General features: G+C 48.3%; 1 protein-coding gene across 3 annotated transcripts; it reads left to right on the top strand.

Annotated features, from left to right (window-relative positions):
* The first annotated feature begins 3602 nt into the window (after window positions 1-3602).
* DPF2 (double PHD fingers 2) lies at window positions 3603-19620 on the top strand. 3 transcript variants are annotated; one of them, XM_019737846.3, is made up of 12 exons: window positions 3603-3734; window positions 8099-8259; window positions 8658-8765; window positions 9043-9206; window positions 9995-10087; window positions 10215-10293; window positions 10801-10842; window positions 11864-12001; window positions 12128-12256; window positions 12417-12529; window positions 13459-13540; window positions 18299-19620. In XM_019737846.3, the coding sequence occupies exons 1-12, from the start codon at window positions 3703-3705 to the stop codon at window positions 18373-18375; spliced, it is 1218 nt and encodes a 405-aa protein (XP_019593405.1). In that variant the 5' UTR covers window positions 3603-3702; the 3' UTR covers window positions 18376-19620. The 3 variants fall into 3 exon arrangements, with proteins under 3 accessions (XP_019593405.1, XP_019593406.1, XP_019593404.3); XM_019737847.3 differs by lacking the exon at window positions 10801-10842; XM_019737845.3 differs by lacking the exon at window positions 10801-10842 and having other exon boundaries at window positions 11864-12256.
* The last annotated feature ends 406 nt before the right edge of the window (window positions 19621-20026 follow it).

Genomic DNA, 20026 nt, shown 5'->3' on the forward strand with positions numbered 1-20026 from the left:
ATTTTATGGTTATTATCAGATAATTCCAGTTATCTTAAATCTTTGTGGATCATATTGTGTTTTCTGTGGTGTGTATCAGTTCTCGTGCAAGGTTTCTTTGTGTGCCTGATTACCTTTGACTCCAGACTGGATATCATATCTGAAAAAATAGTTTTAGAAATAATTTGAGGGGGGTGGGGGGTGGGAGATGAGGGTAAGGGGGATCAAATATATGGTGATGGAAGGAGAACTGACTCTGGGTGATGAACACACAATGGGATTTATAGATGATGTAATACAGAATTGTACACCTGAAAAAAAAAAAGAAAAGAAATAATTTGAGGCCTTGGATGGCAGTACATTCCTTCAGAAAGAATATTGCTTGGTACTAAATATGCTTGCTTTTGCCAAGTGACTAGGAGCATTATAAGGATGGGTCCAAGTTCAACCCAAGTTTAATCCAAGTTCAAGGCTTGAGTTTTCCTGAACCATCCAGATAATATGATTCTGGGATACTAGCCCATAGAAATAGGAGTCCCATCTTAATGTGTGTGTGTGTGTGTGTGTGTGTGTGTGTGTGTGTGTGTTCGTGGTGGTGGGATATCTGACTTACCTCAGGCAGGCTCTGGGTTTTGATTTTTGATCCTCCCACCAAAGACAGCTCAGTTTCACAGTTATAGCTTCCAGATCAGTAAATGTCTTCAGGACAAAAATTGCTTTGAATTCTGGGCTTACTTCTTTGGATTTTAGCCTCCTAAATGTTGGCCCAGTAATTTTTCATTATATTATTAGCTTTTGAATGGTTTTAAGATTTTTTTTTCATTTTCTCTGATATTTAGTCTGCCTTAGCGGGAAGGTTGGAGTTAAATACCTAACCAGGAGCCTGTCTCCCATTAACTACCTGAATGTAACATTAAGAAGACCCCCTAGGTTTCATTTCTATTTCTGCCTGCCCCCACTGGGGAATTGCAATCCTATTACCCCTTGATAATAAGAATCAATCACCCCAGCCAACAGTGCTACCCGATTTTCACCTTCTTGCCCAGTGGATGTGGAATGCAAAACGACCCACTGGCAGCTTCAGCTCCTAATTTAGAAAAATCCTTATTGTGCCTCTGGAGGAAGCATTTCTCTTTGGACCTCAAGGCTCTAGATCAGCAAAAGCCGAGTCGCAGGAACAGGAAACATTTTGCAAAAGGGTCATCAGTTGAGATGGCAAGCGGCTGCACCCCCACTTCCACTCCTTGGTTCCCGTCTGTAAGAGAAACACTATATACTCGTCACTGGTCACTGCTCAGAACATGTAGAGTATCTACTGTTCAGTGATTTCTTAAAAAAGAATCCTACAAGACCTGAAAGCCATTGATGCTGGGCTCATAAACTGCCTTTCCGATTGTACAGAACTAGCCTACTTAGTATTACTAATTTTTTATTTTAAAATTTTTACTGACTGTACATACAGAGAAGTGCACAAATCTTGTGTAGTTCAATTCATTTTTACAAAGTGAACAAACCTATGTAACCACTACCCAGGTGAATAAAAAAAATATTACTAGCACCTCAGCAGCCACCTCCCGCCCTCTCCTTGTCACTGTCCTCTAAAGGTAACCACTCTGCTGACTTCTATCCCCGTAGATTAGTGTGTCTGTGTATGTGACTTTATATAAATGGAATCATACAAGATGTCCTCTTTTAAAACTGACTTCTTTGACTCAATATTCAGTTTTTAAGATTCATTCATGTTCTGTAGCAATAGTTTATTCTCTTCATTGTTGTTTAATCCATTCTAACTGTCATGGGCATTTGGGATGTTTCCAGTTTGGGGTTATTACAATTAAGGTGAACATTCTTGTACGTGCTTTTTGGTATATAGATCCACACATGGAAATTCTGGATCAGAGTATGTGAATGTTCAGCTTTAGTGCTAGACACTGCTTTTGCTGGCTCAGGCTGCCGTAACAACATACCATAGACTAGGTGGCTTCAACAATAGACATTTATTCCTCCCAGTTCTGGAGGCTCAAGATCAAGGTGCCAACAGATTCAGTTCCTGGTGAGAGCCCACTTCCTGCCTTGTAGACATCTGCATTCTGTTCTGGCTGTGTCCTTGTGAAGAGAGATCTGTCTTCTTATAGGACACTAATCCCATCATGAGGGCCCCACCCTCATGACCTCACCTCACCCTAATTACCTCCCAAAGGCCCCACCTCCAAAAACCATCACATTGGGGGTTAGGGCTTCAATATGAATTTTTTTTTTGGGGGGAAGACATTTAGACCATAACACATACTTCTGACTCTTGCATTGGAGTCACCTCTGACACCTTTTGTCCTCACAATCACTCAGTTCCCAGGGGTAAACGAGTGCACCAGTATTATCTCTGGTTTTTCTTCCAGGCTGCTGACGCCTATTCTGCAAGTTTGATGGAAGGCAGACAATGACAAATACCTCACAACTGTCATCTGCCAAACACAATTTTAAGGCACAGTGATGGTAAGATGTGCTGATTCTGAATTATTAAAATGGGGGGGAGAGGACATGGAATATGTGCATCTTGGAAATGATGAAATAAGGTATATGATAGGGACAAAAGACCAAGCCCTGGAGACTCTGACAGTTACAGGTGGAACAGACGTCGGAGAGCCAGAAGAGGCTGAAGGAACTGACAGTGTGATAGGAGGACAGCCAGGTGCATGTCTCAGAAACGTGATAAGGGAGGGACTGGTGGTCACTTGGGTCATGGGATTGACAGGCTGTTGGGGACAGAGGAGATCTTTAAGTCTGTTGATTTTTGTTAGGAGCTATTTCAAGTGAACTGGTGGGGGGAAACATCCCCATTAAATTGGGCAGAAAGACTTGGACATAAGTCAACAGAGACAGGGAGTATAAACAGAACATTTGCTATGAAAAGGTAAAAAGAAATAGGGTGATAATTGAAGGCAGACGTGGACTTAAGGAAGAGCTTTGCTTTTTTAAAAAATATTAAGCCATGCGTGTACACGAATTTGCATGGCTCAACAGTGAAGGAGAAATAAATTGTACAGATGACAGAGGAACAGTTGCAGGAAGGAAATTCTTCAAAACCTAAGTGGAGGGAACGAGCTTAGATAGGCGTAGGAAGCAAGGGAGAAGAGATGGGTACCAGTAAAGTTGGTGGCTGAGTTTGGTGGCAGGAAGGTAACTTTTACCAGACTCCAATATTTAGGCCAAAGAACTGCCCAGTTCTAGGCATTAGTTTTCCTCTCCCTAAAATGGGAATAGTATGTTTGGCGGCCCAAGTGGACTATGCACTACTCTTATCTTCCGCTACCCACCTGTGACTGTGAGCAAAGAGTTAAGCACAAGATTGAAGGTCGGCGAGGTTGCAGGACGCATGCACTCCATCTAGCCCATCTCTGGGCCTGCCAGTTTTCACCACCCTCTCGCCTTCTCCCTTCTGGATCAGGGTAAATCCTGCTCCCGCTCCTCCACTTGGAAGACGCAGGGCTCAAGCAGGAGGCTCAGGGCGCGCGCCCGTACCCATCGCGCCTGCGCGCCGGGCTCCTCGGCTCTGGCCGCGGGGGCAGGCTCGAAGCTGGTTCTCCGTCGCGCGCTCCGGAACGCGCGCGCGCTCGGGCGGCGCCTGCGCAGAGGGACAAGGGAACTAGGTCCCCCCGGTTAGGTCCCGGCGCCTGCGCGCTGCAGGCTCCGGGCCTCCCGGCCTAAGGGAAAGGAGCAGGGAAGATGGCGGCCGTGGTGGAAAATGTAGTGAAGCTGTGAGTGGTCATTTCTTTCTCTCCTAGGCCGGGAGGTCTCGTAAGGGGCCTGGGAGGAGGGGGCTGGGCGGAAATGGACGAGGCGAAGAGAGGGACGTGCCGGGGAAGGTCTTGTTGCGACTCCTACGGTGGAGGGCAACAGGAGACTCCGGAGAAGACGTTGCGCTTCTTTGGAAACTTGTGGAGGCCCTGAGGGGGGCACACGGGAGCTCCTGACTGGCAGCTTCCCTGGGCTCGTGGGGCTTACGGTTTCCAGATTATGGCTCCCTTGTTGCGTACGAGAGACACAGTCCCGGGGTCCCTTCCGAGACGCCGCAGCCCGGAGGAACCCGGCCGAGGGCGGACCTGGGAACGGCCAGTGTCCCCGCGAAGGCCGACCAGCGACCCCTCCCTGTCGACTAAGCGGCCCTGGAGCAACAGGCGCGGCACCTCCACGCGGTTAAGCACCGCGGGGCAGCCCCGTGGCGTGTGTGTGTGTGTGGGGGGGGTGTCTTAGGTATCAGGTATTCAAGCCCAAAAATATTCTCGGGAAGAATTTGTTGAGCAGATACAGAAGGGAAAGAACTTCAGGGGAGAAGGCCTTTGAGCTGGCCAGTCCCAGACATCAAAACACGGGAGCTGGACGGCAGGACGCCTTTGCAGCCTGGACGGGCATCTAGGTCCGCAATACTCTCGTGCTGGGCAGATTTCGAGCAAAGTTAAAGTTAATGGTTGTTGGGGAAATGGCCTGTTAGCTATGAGTTAGAGATGCTTTGGGAGTTGATTTAACACAGCCTCCTTCCTAACGAAGAATCCGAATGGGTTTTGAAATGGGTTCATGCCCCGTTGGGCAATTAGAACAAGCTCCTTTTAATTGGGCTTGGTGCAGGGGTAGGTACGCTGAGAGGTGTCTAGTTGTCCAGCCAGGGCTATTGGATTTTGACTGGATGACAATGTAAAGGTTTGGGAACTATTCTAAAGCTTCTCATTTGTCTTTGTGGTGGGCTGAGTCCCACTCTTCCCAGGAGCCTTTTATAAGGGTACATTGCTTCTCCCCGCCCCCCTCCCCGCCTGGAGCCTTTTCTTTGAGAATGCTTTCCCACTTCCATTAAGCTAAGTGCCTTCTCCTCCTCTTGTGGTTTTTTTCTTTTTTTTTTAAATTTGCTTTCAGCTCTATCCTGCTGCCTTTTTTCAGCCATCCCTCCTCCCAACACTATTATCTTTCTCTGTGATCTGCCCACTCCAGTTTCCTCAGCTCTCTCTTCAGGCTGACATTTCCCTCAATTTAGAAATAATCTACCATTTATATAGTTATTCTTCCTGACTCAGATGTTCTTTCTTTGTTTCCCTGCCTTTCTCTTTGTTGACTCCCCCCATCCCATTGTAAGGGAAGGTTTTACACAGGTTTCACGCTTCCTGAAAAAGAATCAAAGCTTCTACCTCGCAAATCGTACTATACTGGAAGAATGTCAGATTGGCCTAGGTTTTGAGAGTGTTATGTAATGAGATTTTTTTATGAAGGAAGACTTTCTTCCTGGAAATAGGATTGCCAGCCCTTTTGTGTAGTGTTAGAAGTGGGGAGTTGCCCGTTTAAATAGAGCATGATTTCTTATTTCTCTTTAAAGAGCTATAAGAGATTGTGAGGGTCACCAGCCACTGGTTCCTGAGTACCAGTAACGAGAAACCAACTTTCTCCTCAGTTGTAGTTACAGAGGGCTGTGGATCACAATGAATACATTTTCCTACAGAACTTTCCCTTTAAGAAGGGGCTTTCATTCTTCCTGTACCACTCTCACCCTGTGAGATGTGTTTCTGTTGCTCTCTTGATCATGGTGTGTCTAGTCTTCTGACAGCTGAGGTTATATTCATCAAGGTCAGGACTACCAGCTCATCTTTCTGACTTCCATCCGTTTTGGGAGAAGAATTGTCCTATTTGTAAATTCTCTGTCCCTCCCACATGTGGTATCAGAATTGAAACAGTCTTTAAGGTGTCTTACTAAGGTAAGACAATAGCACTAAATAGCTGTGGCTGCTGACTAATTTTGATACTTTCTGATTAGATAAGATCTGGAGAATAATGTTAGCTTGAAATTTTTGGGGATAGGATCCTTAATTTCTTTAAGAGCTCTCTCATTCTCTCTTGCTCTCTCCTCATCAGATCCTCTCTCCCCCCAATTTGTGTATCAGTCCCAGCTCTCTCACTCACGGGACAGTTTGCCTCACCTTCTGAAATTCCACTTAACTCACAAGAACTTTACTATCCATTCCCCCCAAGCTGTTCCTTGCAGCTCTCAGCCCATGTGGCCCTTCCTTCCTTTTGACTTCCAATGTCAGTATCAATTCCCATCAGCAGAAACAAAGGAGCTGCTGCGCTCAACCTTGTTTGTCCAATTTTTCTGTGTTACGAGGACATGGCTGCCTCCTAAAGGCAAGCAAATGTGAGCCTGTTCTGTGCTCTCCACTCGCCAACACAGGATTCATGTCTCCCTCAAATCACAGGCATTACAGCTCATTGAATCAAACCAGGCTGTCTTGTGGTGTCACCAGCTTGTGTGTGGTGTGTCTTTTTCATTTGCTAGGAACTTGCTAAGCTGTACCTAAGTGATCTGTTGTGGCTGCTCAATGAAAGCTCCCCTCAGATTCCAGAGAAGAGTTTGTTGGTGTAGCTCAAGTTACGTACATAAGCCACACAGACTTACTCTGTCCAGCTTCTCATGCACGGGGTCGCCCTCTCATAGAATATGTTAGAATTTATCTAATCCACCCTCCCCAGTCTATACCTGTGCATGTTTATTTGGTGACTTCCATCCAAGCCAGGTCTTTTTACTCCTAAGTCAAATCAAGATGCCCCAGACACCTTACGTTCATGGGTACTGGAAATTCTGTGGGAAAGAAATTGCCTCTGCCCTCTGTTTAAGATTATCAAATATATAAATACGAATTGTTATAGTTTAAGCACCAGTGCTAAAGTGTTTGTTAAACCCCGAGAACAAGATTGGTTCTATATACACACTTAGAACCAGATAACTCCTGGCACTGTGCAGTTTTCCAGCTTCTTAGAGCACTTAAAGATTTACCCTTGATTAAGATTTCAAATTGAGTCTTTTGAGTCCAAAATTCTTTGCTATATACAGTGGTACCTCGGTTTTCAAACGTCTCCGTTGACGAACATTTCGGTTTACGAACGCTGTAAATTTTATGGATCCATGGTATCATTAGTAAAAAAAAAAAAAAAAAAAACTGCTAAATTTTTCTAAATTCATTTTTCTAAATTCATCTAAATTCATTTTTACTATCATCAGATACTAAAAAAACTGCTAAATTTGCAGTTTTAGGGGTTGATTTTAAAGGTCTGGAACGGATTAATCCATTTTGCATTACTTTCTTTGGGGAAACCGCACCTCAGTTTTCCAACGTTAGAGAACTTGAATGGTCTTCCGGAACGGATTACGTTCGAAAACCGAGGTACCACTGTAATTTGATGGTGTGAAAACGAAGAGCCTGGGATGGGCCTTTGAGTAAACAGCTTTAGTATTGGCTTCCCTGCAGCCTTGGGGAGCAGTACTACAAAGATGCCATGGAGCATGTAGTCTTTAAAGAGTAGTCAAGGAATTCCAGGTATTTTCAGATGTTTTCCATTGACTATAAAATTAGTATATAGAATTAATTAGTTGGCTAAGTACCTAGTTCAAAATTCAAAAGACATAAAAGCATGTAGGAGAAAGTACCCATGTCACCGGTTTTTTTCTCCCTGGAGGCCTATAGTTCCTTTTCCACCTCTTTGTTCCATAAATGGTAGTATTTTCAGCACTGTACTGCTTTTTTTTTTCCTAGATATCTTGGATATTATTTAATATCAGTACATGAAGAGCTTCCTCCTTTTTTATGGCTAAATAGAATTTCATTGTATGGATATACTGTAGTCTGCTGACTATTTCAGTAAAGTCCCCCAGACCCTGTTGAATGCTTCTTCTGTTGTAAATAGGAGCTAACCACTGTCTCTCCGAGTCACGAGGGTTAAGCGAAATAGCATCTCGAGTAGCCAGAGTTTGAACTCAGGAGAGACACAGAATGAACATTCGTTTCTTCTTTGTGGGTTAGACTTAACGTCTGATTAGACAAATGATGACGTCATGTGTTCCTGATGGTAATTTATTTGTAAAGTATCTTTTCTCATAATGGCTTAGTGAAGGGGCTTGGTGTCCCATGAGGCAGAAATGGAGGTAACTAGAGCCAAAGCAGCAGTCTCGCGGTCCCTTGAGACTAGTAGAGAAGCAGATGGCAAAGGAGTGGGATAGTTCAGCACCCTGTGCCCTGCCCCCACCCCCAGCACGTGTACACACACACACACACACACACACACCTGGTTTTTGTCTTCCCTGCAGCCTTGGGGAGCAGTACTACAAAGATGCCATGGAGCAGTGCCACAATTACAATGCCCGCCTCTGTGCTGAGCGCAGTGTGCGCCTGCCCTTCTTGGACTCGCAGACCGGAGTAGCTCAGAGCAACTGTTACATCTGGATGGAAAAGCGACACCGGGGTCCAGGTGAGGTTCCTGACTCAGGAGCACCAGGAGGAAGCAGCGTCCTCGTACTAGGGGTGAGGCAGCTGAGAGGGTTTTCCCTACTGCTTTCCACCTGTGGATGGATATGATCGTCCCATGATTAGAAGCCCAGGGAGGAAGAGGCAGATTCATACCAGCATTTTGGTTTTCTGCAGGGCTGCCCTTCTGAGGTTATTTTGGGGCTTCGAAAAGCTGTGTGTTAGCCAAGGCCCCTGAGTTCATTTTTCTTTCCATAAACTATCCCACCCACACCCCCACCCCCAGCACTGCCCATATTCCTCTTTTGCTCTAGAACTCAAGTGGGGCCTACTCATCTAGAAAGTGTTTGATACTATTTTCTAGCTGGCTTATGGCTTAACTTCCCTCTCCTCTTTCCGCAGGTTTGGCCTCTGGGCAGCTGTACTCCTACCCTGCCCGGCGCTGGCGGAAAAAGCGGCGAGCTCACCCTCCTGAGGACCCCAGACTTTCTTTCCCATCTATTAAACCAGGTAAAGCACACGCCTCCCTGAGCAGCTGCATGGCCTGCTGCATGGTCAGAGGCCTGCTAATCTTCAGAGCTAGAGCCTGAAGATACTAAAATGAATCAGATGTGATCCTTTCTTCAAAGAACTCAGTCTAATAAAAGAGAGCGGTCAACAGATAAGTTGTGGCGCCAGGTGAACGAGGGCCTCTTGGTTCCTGGGCAGCCAGAGACCAGAAGACGGTGGCTGGCCTAGCACGGTGCAGACCCCTCTGAGCCTCGCCTCACCCTGACCTTGCCTGCAGACACAGAACAGACCCTGAAGAAGGAGGGGCTCATTTCTCAAGACGGCAGTAGCTTAGAGGCTCTGTTGCGCACCGACCCCCTGGAGAAGCGAGGCGCCCCAGATCCCCGAGTTGATGATGACAGCCTGGGCGAGTTTCCTGTGACCAACAGTCGAGCACGGAAGGTACAAGGTTAACACTCTGGCTAAGGGAGCTTTGATGAAATCCAGCCTCCTCTTCGTCAGAGGCCACCCAGTAATCAGAATGGCAGCAGACGCTGCGGGCCAGGAGGCTGGCCCCTGGAGTTCTGTTCCTGCCTCATTCCCTCATTAGTGCTGGGTGCTAGCTGGCGTCACTGTTACCATCCAGCCTTTCCCTCTTCTTTCCTCCTAAGTACAGACTCTCATTCATTCATCTTTGTCACAAAAGGTGTTTGGTACCTGGGGTTACATAGATGAAGCAGACCTTGGTCCCTGCCAACAGGGACGATAAAACTATACATAAAAATAACCAGCGGAAAATACTCCAGGCGCTGTACTCGCTTTTCCGTCATTTTCTCCAGTCTGTACAGCAGGGAGACTGAAGCAGAGCAATTAACAGAAACTTCCCCCAAGGCCACACAATTAAGCAGCAAACTCCAAATCTAGGAAGTGAGCTGCCGGAAGGGAAGCACTGCTGCGCATGCAGCAGATCAGAGGCAGGAGAAATGCGGCTACTTGGGCTGTCCAGGAGAGCTGCCTGGCGACCTGGCATCTGACTCAGCGTGGGGAGGTGGTGGGAAAGGCATTCCAGGCGAGGGAACCACACGAAGAGCAGCACAGGAAGGCGAGCCCAAAACGGAAGGAGCAGGATTCTAGGGTGTTGAAGCGCAGCAGTGGGGAATGAGGATGGAGCAGAGGCCCGGTCACAAAGGAGGTTGTGGGTGGCCTTGCCAGGGAGTCACTTCTGCCCCCCCATCCTCCTGTCCACTCAGCGGATCCTAGAGCCGGATGACTTCCTGGATGACCTGGACGACGAGGACTATGAAGAAGACACGCCCAAGCGTCGGGGCAAGGGGAAGTCCAAGGTGAGGGCCGGGCGCTGCCTGAGGCCGGAGAGCCTGCAGATGCTGCGAGATTAGCAGCCACTTCCAGGAGAACTTCCCTCATGGCCTAGACACCTTAGTGAGAGCCTCTTTTTGCTCTTCTTGGCAGGGTAAAGGTGTGGGCAGTGCCCGTAAGAAGCTGGACGCTTCCATCCTGGAGGACCGGGACAAACCCTATGCCTGTGACAGTGAGTGCCTCCCAAGTGGGTGGGTAGCCTTGCCTTGGACCCAGCTCCCGCTCAGGAGATGAGAGGAAGGAGGGCTGTGTTCTTGCTCAGAGTGGTAAAACAAGCCTGGCCACGTCCTGCCTGCCGACTGGTTCCCTCTGAGACCCCTGGGAGGCCCCGGCCTCTGCTACCTGCTGGGCGGGACCTGCATGCTCTGGGAGAGGCTTCTGCTGTCCCCTGGGGTGGGGGTGCCAGTGAGGGGGCACACAGCAGGCAGTCACCCGCTCGATAGACGGCACCCAGGTCTGCTGGCCCCGATCAAGCCAGGGCCCCAGGAGTCCAACACCGAGTGTTTCAATGTCTGTTCTCTCTCCCCCTTTTCTCTGACTCCCCACTTCTGTCCCTCCACCCTGGGAGCATCATCGCCGCTGGGGTTTCTCTCTCGTTTGCTCTGCTTTCCTGCTGCTGCTGCTCCTGTCTCAAGTGTATCAAGGCCTTCTTCTCATGACTTTTCTTTCTGTCTTTCAGATAGTTTCAAACAAAAGCATACCTCGAAAGCGCCCCAGAGAGGTAGCTCTCTCAACTTTTCAGACTTTTGGTTTTCCTGTCCCTTTTTCCCTCCTCCCGTGTCCCTCCTGCCTCTCTCATCTCCTGTGATGCTAGTTTCAAAGTCTGGAATGGCATGGAGATAGGAGCAGTGGCCCTTCTGTTGTGCTCCACTCCTCACAGTCCTAGAGCTGCTGTTACCACTGCTTGTCTCCCACAAACTTGCTCCTAGGGCTGCTCGGGCCCACTGCATGGGGTGGCTTCAGAAGCATTATAAGGAACCCATTCCAAACAGATCCCTCTCCTCCCCCTTCCCCAAATCAGACACTTGGTGGTCAGCTCCTGTTCCCCAATACCCTCCTCCCATCCTCTCCCATCCTCTCCTCATCCTCTCCTGCTGGCCCCCTTGCTCTTCTCAGTATCACTGCTCCGCAGTACAAGATGCCTTGTGGGGATCCGCTGTCCTTGCTGGTTGGTGGGGTTGGGCAGGGCACTGATTGGTTGGGAGTGTCTTTGAATTTCTTTGGGGGCCAGCTACCACAAAGACTCAGTTGATAGGTTAGCCCCAAGAGATCCAGCCCGTACTCCCTTATCCACATTGGGCAGAGACGGGCTTTGTGGTATATATGGCGTAGCATGAACCTCCCACATTTACTGAGACGGAAAAAAAATTGGGGTTCTCTTTCCTACCTTTCCTTGCTCCTGCCATATTGCAAGACTATAAATATTCCCTTTCCTCTCTGACCTGGAGCTCCCCAGACTATTCTCAGAGCCAGTGGAGATGGGGCCAGGGCTCAGCCTCCCAGCTAGCCAGTGTGGAGAGGTGACCGTGGGCTGGCCTTTAGCAGGGAAAAGCGCCCCGGAAGCTGGAGAGCCTGCTGCTCCTGGCCAAGGGGAGACAGCTGTCGCCAAAAGCCGGTCCTGGAACAGCTGTTGCGGGCGGGGGTGGTTGCCTCTGCCTCAGGTGGTGCCCCACAGCTTAGAGGGGCAGGGATGTGGCACTCTTGGAGCCTGACACTTTCTCTGCAATCTTCTCTCCCATCAGTTTGTGGGAAACGTTACAAGAACCGGCCCGGCCTCAGTTACCACTACGCACACTCCCACTTGGCCGAGGAGGAGGGCGAGGAGAAGGAGGACTCGCAGCCGCCCACCCCCGTGTCCCAGAGGTCGGAGGAGCAGAAGTGTAAGCCGGGCTGTCGGGGGGCAGCCTGGGACCCGCCAGGCTGTGCAGAACCCCCTCTGGGGACATGGACAGGCCCTAACGCCCCACGGCGGCATCGCATCAAAGGCCTTCTCTGTCTCCCTGTAGCCAAGAAGGGTCCCGATGGATTGGCCCTGCCCAACAACTACTGCGACTTCTGCCTGGGGGACTCAAAGATCAACAAGAAGACGGGACAGCCCGAGGAGCTGGTGTCCTGCTCTGACTGTGGCCGCTCAGGTACTTCCGACCCAAGGGGCCAGGGCTACCACAGCCAGCACCCAGCCCCAGTTCCCAAGGGGCTCTTGGCTCCCCAGCGTCCCACGGCTGTCACAGTCAAGCAGGTCACGTCGCTTCGCCCCCATGGCCAGCTCCCGATTCACTCGCCCCTCCCCCTCAGGGCATCCGTCGTGCCTCCAGTTCACCCCCGTGATGATGGCAGCAGTGAAGACCTACCGCTGGCAGTGCATTGAGTGCAAGTGCTGCAACATCTGTGGCACCTCCGAGAATGACGTGCGTGTCCCCACCCCCTCCCGGCATGCGCCTTCGCAGCGCTTACTGTTTTTCCAGTTTCCTCTAAAAGGAGCTTTCTTCTAAAAGGGAGCGAGGCCCCTCCTGCCTGCCCGTCCCCAGCAGCCCAGGTGGGACTTTGATTGGCAGGTGTTGATCGAGTAGCTCCTTTTGCCAGGCACTGTTCTAGGCACTGAGGGCACTAAACAAGGCAAACTAGGCCCTGCTTTCATGGAATTGACATTCTGTGGGAACAAGCAATAAGCAGGGAAACGAGTGACATTCTTACCATGTGCCGTGACGAAAGGGAAACCAATCACGTGGCAGAGGGTAACCGGATAACGGGCTTAGGTAATGAGAGGTGGCTTTTCCAAGGAGGTGAAGTTACTGTTGAGGTTTGGACGGTATGAAGGAGCCAGTCCAAGATGCTTTGGAGGTAGAGCATTCTCAGGAAAGGAGCGGCGAGGGCAGGGGCCTTAGGGCGGACCAGCCAGGTGTATGGAGGCCAGTGTGGCCGGCTGGAGCCTTGCAGCATGGGGAGAGCAGGTAGAAGATGAGCTTGGAAGGCAGGCACCACCAGGTCTGAGGGTTCAATCAGGAACGGTGTGGCCTATCACTTTTCACATTTTAAAAAGATAACTTTGGCTGCTCTGTGAAGAATAGATTGTAGGGGGACACAGTGGAGGCCATGAGATAAGTTGGGCAGTTGGTAGGGTCCAGGGGGGACGACAGTGACTCGGTCTGGGAGGAGATGGACAGCAGGGGTGTTCCATGCAGAGATGCCCACATCTGTTCTTACTTGCCCCCTGTCTCACTGCTTCTGGGAGTACTTGCAGTGTCTACAGAAGCCCTCTTTTCTGCCTGTCCCCAGCAGCCTAACCGAGGCCCGTTAGTCACTCACCTCCCCTCTTTTCCTGTCTTGCCTTCTCTAGGACCAGCTGCTCTTCTGTGACGACTGCGATCGCGGCTACCACATGTACTGTCTTACTCCATCCATGTCTGAGCCTCCTGAAGGTAGGTGGCCTGGATCTCTTAACCCAGAACGATTATTATTAGAAACTTGGACCGTACAGTAAATGAGTTCTCTCATCAGTGATACATCCTTCCAAATCATGGAGTAGGCATTTGCCTTCACTCAGTTCAGAGTGCTTTCCTAGGATTTCAGCTTCAAGGGTTTAATGTTTGTACATTGTCACCAGATACATTTGCAAACACAGAATATCAGCCGGAGAGAAAGCAGATACTGAGCAGAGAACAATGACCAGATGGAGTGTTTGGTTTTCCTGCAGCCAGTCCAGGAAACTCAGTGCATAGGTTGTGTGATGGGAAGCTTTGGCATCAGCTCCTCGAACTTGTCAAAACTGAGTGTTCCTTTCTGCCCAGTCTGGAAGGGTGTTGAACCTGGAGCCTGAATGGGTCACTCCGCACCTCCAGTAGTTTGCTTAATAATGCTCCAATTTTATGGAAGGTCTGAGGAAACCAGTGGTGGCCTCTCCACAAGTCCCCTTCCAGCCAGTCAGATTTCTGTGCTAAACCCCTTCCTATGTAGAAATTCGGGAGCTTACTCAGGAGTTTGCAAATGCCCCAGTACAAAGGATGTGGGCCAGCACCCCAGGCAAGAGAAAGTGGCTCATTGTGTGATGCAAGTTGACTTGTACCATATTTCCCCGAAAATAAGACCTAACCGGCAAATAAGCCCTAGCATGATTTTTCAGAATGCTCGTAATATAAACCCTACCCCAAAAATAAGCCCAGTTAAGATCGTCAGCCAGGGGGCCGGCCCGGTGGCTCAGGCGGTTAGAGCTCCGTGCTCCTAACTCCGAAGGCTGCCGGTTCGATTCCCACATGGGCCAGTGGGCTCTCAACCACAAGGTTGCCAGTTCAATTCCTCGAGTCCCGCAAGGGATGGTGGGCTCTGCCCCCTGCAACTAAGATTGAACACGGCACCTTGAGCTGAGCTGCCTCCCGGATGGCTCAGTTGTTGGTTGGAGCATGGGCTCTCAACCACAAGGTTGCCAGTTCAATTCCTCGAGTCCCACAAGGGATGGTGGGCAGCGCCCCCTGCAACTAAAATTGAACACGGCACCTTGAGCTGAGCTGCCGCTGAGCTCCCGGATGGCTCAGTTGGTTGGAGTGCGTCCTCTCAACCACAAGGTTGCCGGTTCGACTCCCGCAAGGGATGGTGGGCTGTGCCCCCTGCAACTAGCAACGGCAACTGGACCTGGAGCTGAGCTGCGCCCTCCACAACTAAGACTGAAAGAACAACAACTTGAAGCTGAACAGAACCCTCCACAACTAAGATTGAAAGGACAACAATTTGACCATTGTTTCCCAATAAAGTCCTGTTCCCCTTCCCCAATAAAATCTTTAAAAAAAAAAAAAAAAAGAAAAAAAAAGATCGTCAGCCAGATGGACGCATTTAGTACGTCCGTTGCAACACAAAACAGACGAATTATAAAGTAATACATATAATTAAATATAAAATAATATAGTTTACATTAATACTTAAAAATATATGATAATATAAATTATAATTAAGTATTTGTAAATACCCATGCGGCCGCCTTTGGATGAGAGGTAAACGCCTATGTAAACAGATGAATTTGAGACTTATTGCCGAATGACCAATCAGAGTACAGACACAACACATGAATAACCAAATAACGTGCGCACTTGATAATGAATGGACGTGGTTGTGTCTAATATGAATCTTCTTCATAATTCAATACGTTGTGTGTTGTAACGGATGAACTTAATGCACTCGTGAAATAAACGTTTTCTGAATTTTGGAGCCTGCAATTTTTCATCGCTTTTGTGTGGACCATCGTTCTTAACTGTCATCATTTTTGTTGCCACTCCTGTCTCGTAAGTCTTCAATTAACACTTGATTTAATGGTAGATTTAAAGGGCATAATATTTTGACCCCCAGACAAGATGAGTGCAAAAAGAAAGAGCTGTTCCGTCGAGTACAAGAAAGGAATTGTGGAGGATTGCCAGGGCAAGAATCTTATGTCTTTCTGCAAAGAGAAGAAGTTGGATCTCCGAATGGTCCGAAAATGGCGAGCAGAGTACGATAACCTCAGTCAACAGGTGGATGAGGGAAATGTTAAGAGGGTGGATCAGGTCGGCAACCATTATTTCCTGAGCTGGAAGACATCATCTGAATGGATTGCTGACGGGAGAGCAAAGGCTTTGGTTGTGTGCAGGGCTGATATTCAAGCATTTGCCGTTGCAATGGCACCACAGTTAGAAATATTCCCAGAAGAATTCAAAGCGTCACAACACTGGCTGGATGGCTTCCTTCAGCGATATGAACTGTCTCTAAGATCGACAACACTGTTCAAGCTGGAAGATACTGAAGTTATTAAACGTGCACTTGCATTCAAGTCTTTTGTTGATGGCATCGACTTTTCTAGATACCAACTCTCCAACATGATTACTATGGGTGAAATTGCAGTGTTTGTGGGCCAAGGATCTCAAACGACAATTGATCAGAGGGGTGCCTCGTCAATCTACATTCCCTCCACTGGTTACGAAAGTGCACGTGTTACTTGTATTTTGGCAGTTTGGATAGAAGGAAAGCCCCACCTCTAATCATCACTAAGGGCAAGAAAGATAAGGTTGAACGTGTTTCAGGCATTTATGTTCTTGAAACCGAAAAAGCCTGGTGCACACAAGCAGTTTTAAGGAAGTGGGTCAATTTAATGCCAATTGTTTTGCGAGGTAACCAAAGACGTCTGCTAGTCTGGGATTCAGCCAGCACTCACCGCGCTAAAGACATGAAGAACTTCCTTGCAGAGAGAAGAATAGATCAAATAATGATTCCTGGGAATGACTGCCTATCTCCAAACTCTTGATACTGCAATAAACAAGCCATTCAAGGACCATTTGCACATGGAAATCAAAGACTACATTGAAAATAGAATCGAGAGAAATCAGTGTGGAAACTTTGTGAAGCCTCGCCTGCAAGAGGTCGTGACTTGGGTGAAGAATTCCTGGGATAAGATCACTGACAGCTGTGTTGCCAATGCACTATGAGCAGCTACATGGACAAGAAGTGCTCATTTAAGGAGAGCTCTATTGCTGGAAGTGAGAGACTGGGGCCAATGGTTCTACAGGAAATGGAGTCGCAAGAAATTCAAGCCAGAATTTGGGATTTGGAGAGTTATGACAATGTTCCAGAAGAAGATGACGTGACTATATTTGAGTAAATATAGATTTTTGTACATGAATAAATGTAGATTGTTGTACATGAAAAAATAAGACATCCCCTGAAAATAAGCCCTAATGCACCTTTTGGAGCAAAAATTAATATAAGACCCGGTCTTATTTTTGGGAAAATACGGTAATACAGGTCAGACTGCTGTCACCCTCCTGCCCCCAGAAGGAGGCCACTAACAAAGGCTGAGAGTCCTTTAGCAGCTATGGGGAGCGCTCAGCTCTTGTCATCTGTCATGCCGAGTTTATAAATCTACTTTGGGGAGAAGTAGTGAGTTTGTGTTTTATTTTTTTAACCATAAAATACCAACTTACAGACAAAATTCTACATTAATTATAGAAGGGCTTGCCTCTTGAAGTACTGTCGTACACTGAGGTAGTAGAGAGCTGTGGGGAGCTGAGGAGGGACCCCTAGAAGCCATCAGATGGCGTAGGCTCTAGGTCAGAGGTTGGCAAACTGCGCCCCATGGCCAAACCCAGTCGCACTAGTTTGTCTAGCTCTGAAGCGAAGAATGATGTTCACATTTTTTAAGGGAGTTTAAAGAAATAACCAAGACTACACGTGGCTCACAAAGCCTAAAATATTTAACTCTGCCTGACTGTTAACAGAAAAGCTTGTCAACCCTTTCCTGTGTCTTAACCTTTTGGTTAGAAAGGACCTTCTTATATTAGGTTGGTGCAAAAGTAATTGCGGATTTGCAATTATTTTTAACCTTTTAAACCCCAATAACTTTTGCACCAACCTAATATTTTTGAGAGTCACCTATCTTTGAAGAGCTGACAAAAGCTAATGATTCTTTTCCCCAGAGTAATGTCCAAATACACATATATACAATTATGCTTATAATTTCAAGGCATGAAGGGCTAATTCTGTTGCTCAAAAAAAGCATAGAAGAATCCAATCATAGTAAATATTAATAAACAAGATACAAGCTATTTTTCTTATAAGGGACATTATTTCCTGTTTATCTGTGAAACTAGACATGGGTCTTAACAAATTGGGTCTTCCAAGTTCACCCCTTTTCCTCTGATTGGTCCTCAGCCTTTGTTCAAACACCTAGTGATAATGGGGAGCCCATCTCATCTTTCCGTGGTTGTCACAGAAAGCTGTCTTGTGTGGAATCGCAATTGATTTCTCTAGAGCCCCTATTCATGACCTTTATTCTAACCTTTGGGGCCATGAGAACAAAGTTGGGTCCTTCTGTAATCACGAGTCTATAAAGCTGGGATGCTTTAAATAATTGTATCTGCCCAGGCCCTCCTCCTAGAGATTCTGATTTGATGGGGGCCAAGAGGGCCTGGGAATCTGTATTCTGAATTGGAGGACCAAGAATTATTGGTCCTCCAATAATTCTTTCTATTGAGAATTACTTTTCATGATACTTGAAAACCTAGTAGGTTCTCCCAGCTCAGGGTGACTGTAAAACTTTGCTACTACAGAAGGTCTCCCATCCTACCTGTAGCTGATCCTATTACTAGAGATGCGGTGTGGGGAGTAGAAGGACAGATTGGGGTTGTGTGGGGCCCATCTGACCCCATTGTGCTTCTCTGCAGGAAGTTGGAGCTGCCACTTGTGTCTGGACCTGCTGAAGGAGAAAGCTTCAATCTACCAGAACCAGAACTCTTCTTGATGTGGTCACCCCCCTGCGCCCCCCATACACCTAGGGCTGTTTCTCTCTTGTTTTTCATACACGCCTTTCCCTCCCTCCTCTCTTTCACAAGTCCAGAGAACCTGGGGGTGGTCATGCCCACCTGCCTTTGGCAGCAGCAGGCTGAGGTGGCGGCTCTGTCTGCCTCTGGCCCCAGGCCCTCAGGGAGAACGGACCAGCACACTGCCCCAAGGCGTACCTGTGGGCCCAGCTTCTCACGGCTCTCCATGAACTGCATTCACTCTGCCTGCCTTGGGCCCCGGCCCTGGTGACCACAGGGTTCAAACGGTGTCCTCCAAGAAAGAGTGGGGGTGCATCTCACTTTTCTCTCAGCTTTGCCTCCACTCTGCCCCCACAGAGGTGGGCCACACTGAGGCCACTTTACCGGGGGCAGCGGGGAGTGCGACTGAGCAAGCTGAGGTGGCGCTTGCAAGGAGCTTTCCGTGCCCTTCCTGCTGTTTAGCCTCACCGCCTCCTTCCCCAAGTGGCTCCCTGCAGCCCTCTGTTCCTGCTACCCAGGATCCTTTGCCCGAGCCAGGATGCTCTTGGTCACCCTCTGGGCCCTGCCCTGTTCCACCCCAGGGGGAGCAGCAGCTTCACCCTGAATCTTCCTTGTGCTCGCCTGGCTCACTCTCACATGTGGTCTCTGGTGACCGCAGCATTCCCCACCCTTGAAATTTCCTATTTGCCTCCTCTCCTTATTCCCTTTGGTTTTATGGGGAGGGGGAGCATCAGGGCCAGGCCAGCCGCTTGGGGGTCACAGGGAGACGTTGGATAATGTGCCTGTTTTTTAACTCGATGAAAAAGCCTACCTCCGAAATCCCCGTTTTGTTCTTCCTGGACCTGGGCGTTCAGCTCCTGCCCTTAACTGAACTGGGGGCCCCTGCCTCCTGCTGTGCGAATCCTGGCTCCTGGGTCACCAGGGAAGCCACACAGATGTCCCTTTCTTCCCTTGCACGCTCGCTAGCAGCTGGTGAGGTCTTCACACCCTGATTCCTAAGTTTTCTGCCTAGTGACACTGACATTAAGTACTGGGAGGGACACTCCAGGCCAGGACACCCTGGAGTGGCCTTCCCCTTGGCCATGGGCAGGCCCTAATTCACTGTCACTTTAGAGCGCTCTCTCTCTCTCTCTCTCTCTCTCTGTCTCTCTCTCTCTCTCTCTCTCTCTCTCTCTGTCCCCATTCCTGTATCTGAACATTAGTACAAATAAACGTTTTTACACAGAGCCCTCTGCTGGGTGGTTTATCTCGTGACTCCTTTTCCTGGTTATGAAGGTCACTTCATCCTAAAACTTTCTTAGGACAGTGGTCTTAAAGTATTTTGAAATAGAATTTTTCCCCCAAGTCAAAACTTTTGCTGAACCCCAAATCTGTAAAGCAGATATAAAACTAGGTGCTTTGTTAGTTTTAAATTCTCGTGTAAAGTCAAGTTATAACAATTCCTTATTATAAAAACAATGAAGTTGTTTGGGTTAATACAGAATTTGGATTAAAATCAACTTTAGCATCCTGTTTATTTCTGTATTTTGGTTGATTTGGAGGAAATTTTGCTAGGCTCATGCAAGTAGTGGCAGGTTTGTAACAGTTGACCTTGCAATTTGAGATACTTAAAATGGCTTCAGAAGCTTCAAG

Source organism: Rhinolophus sinicus, chromosome 14, assembly GCF_057876585.1.
Source record: "Rhinolophus sinicus isolate RSI-liver-muscle chromosome 14, RSI-T2T, whole genome shotgun sequence".
NCBI lineage: Eukaryota > Metazoa > Chordata > Mammalia > Chiroptera > Rhinolophidae > Rhinolophus > Rhinolophus sinicus.

Excerpts from the sequence above, each read along its gene's own strand:
- DPF2 (XM_019737845.3), top strand. The coding sequence starts at position 3,703 with ATGGCGGCCGTGGTGGAAAATGTAGTGAAGCT. Across the intron at positions 9,207-9,994 it reads CCAACAGTCGAGCACGGAAG|CGGATCCTAGAGCCGGATGA; the intron begins GTACAAGGTTAA and ends CTGTCCACTCAG. Across the intron at positions 13,541-18,298 it reads CATGTCTGAGCCTCCTGAAG|GAAGTTGGAGCTGCCACTTG; the intron begins GTAGGTGGCCTG and ends GCTTCTCTGCAG.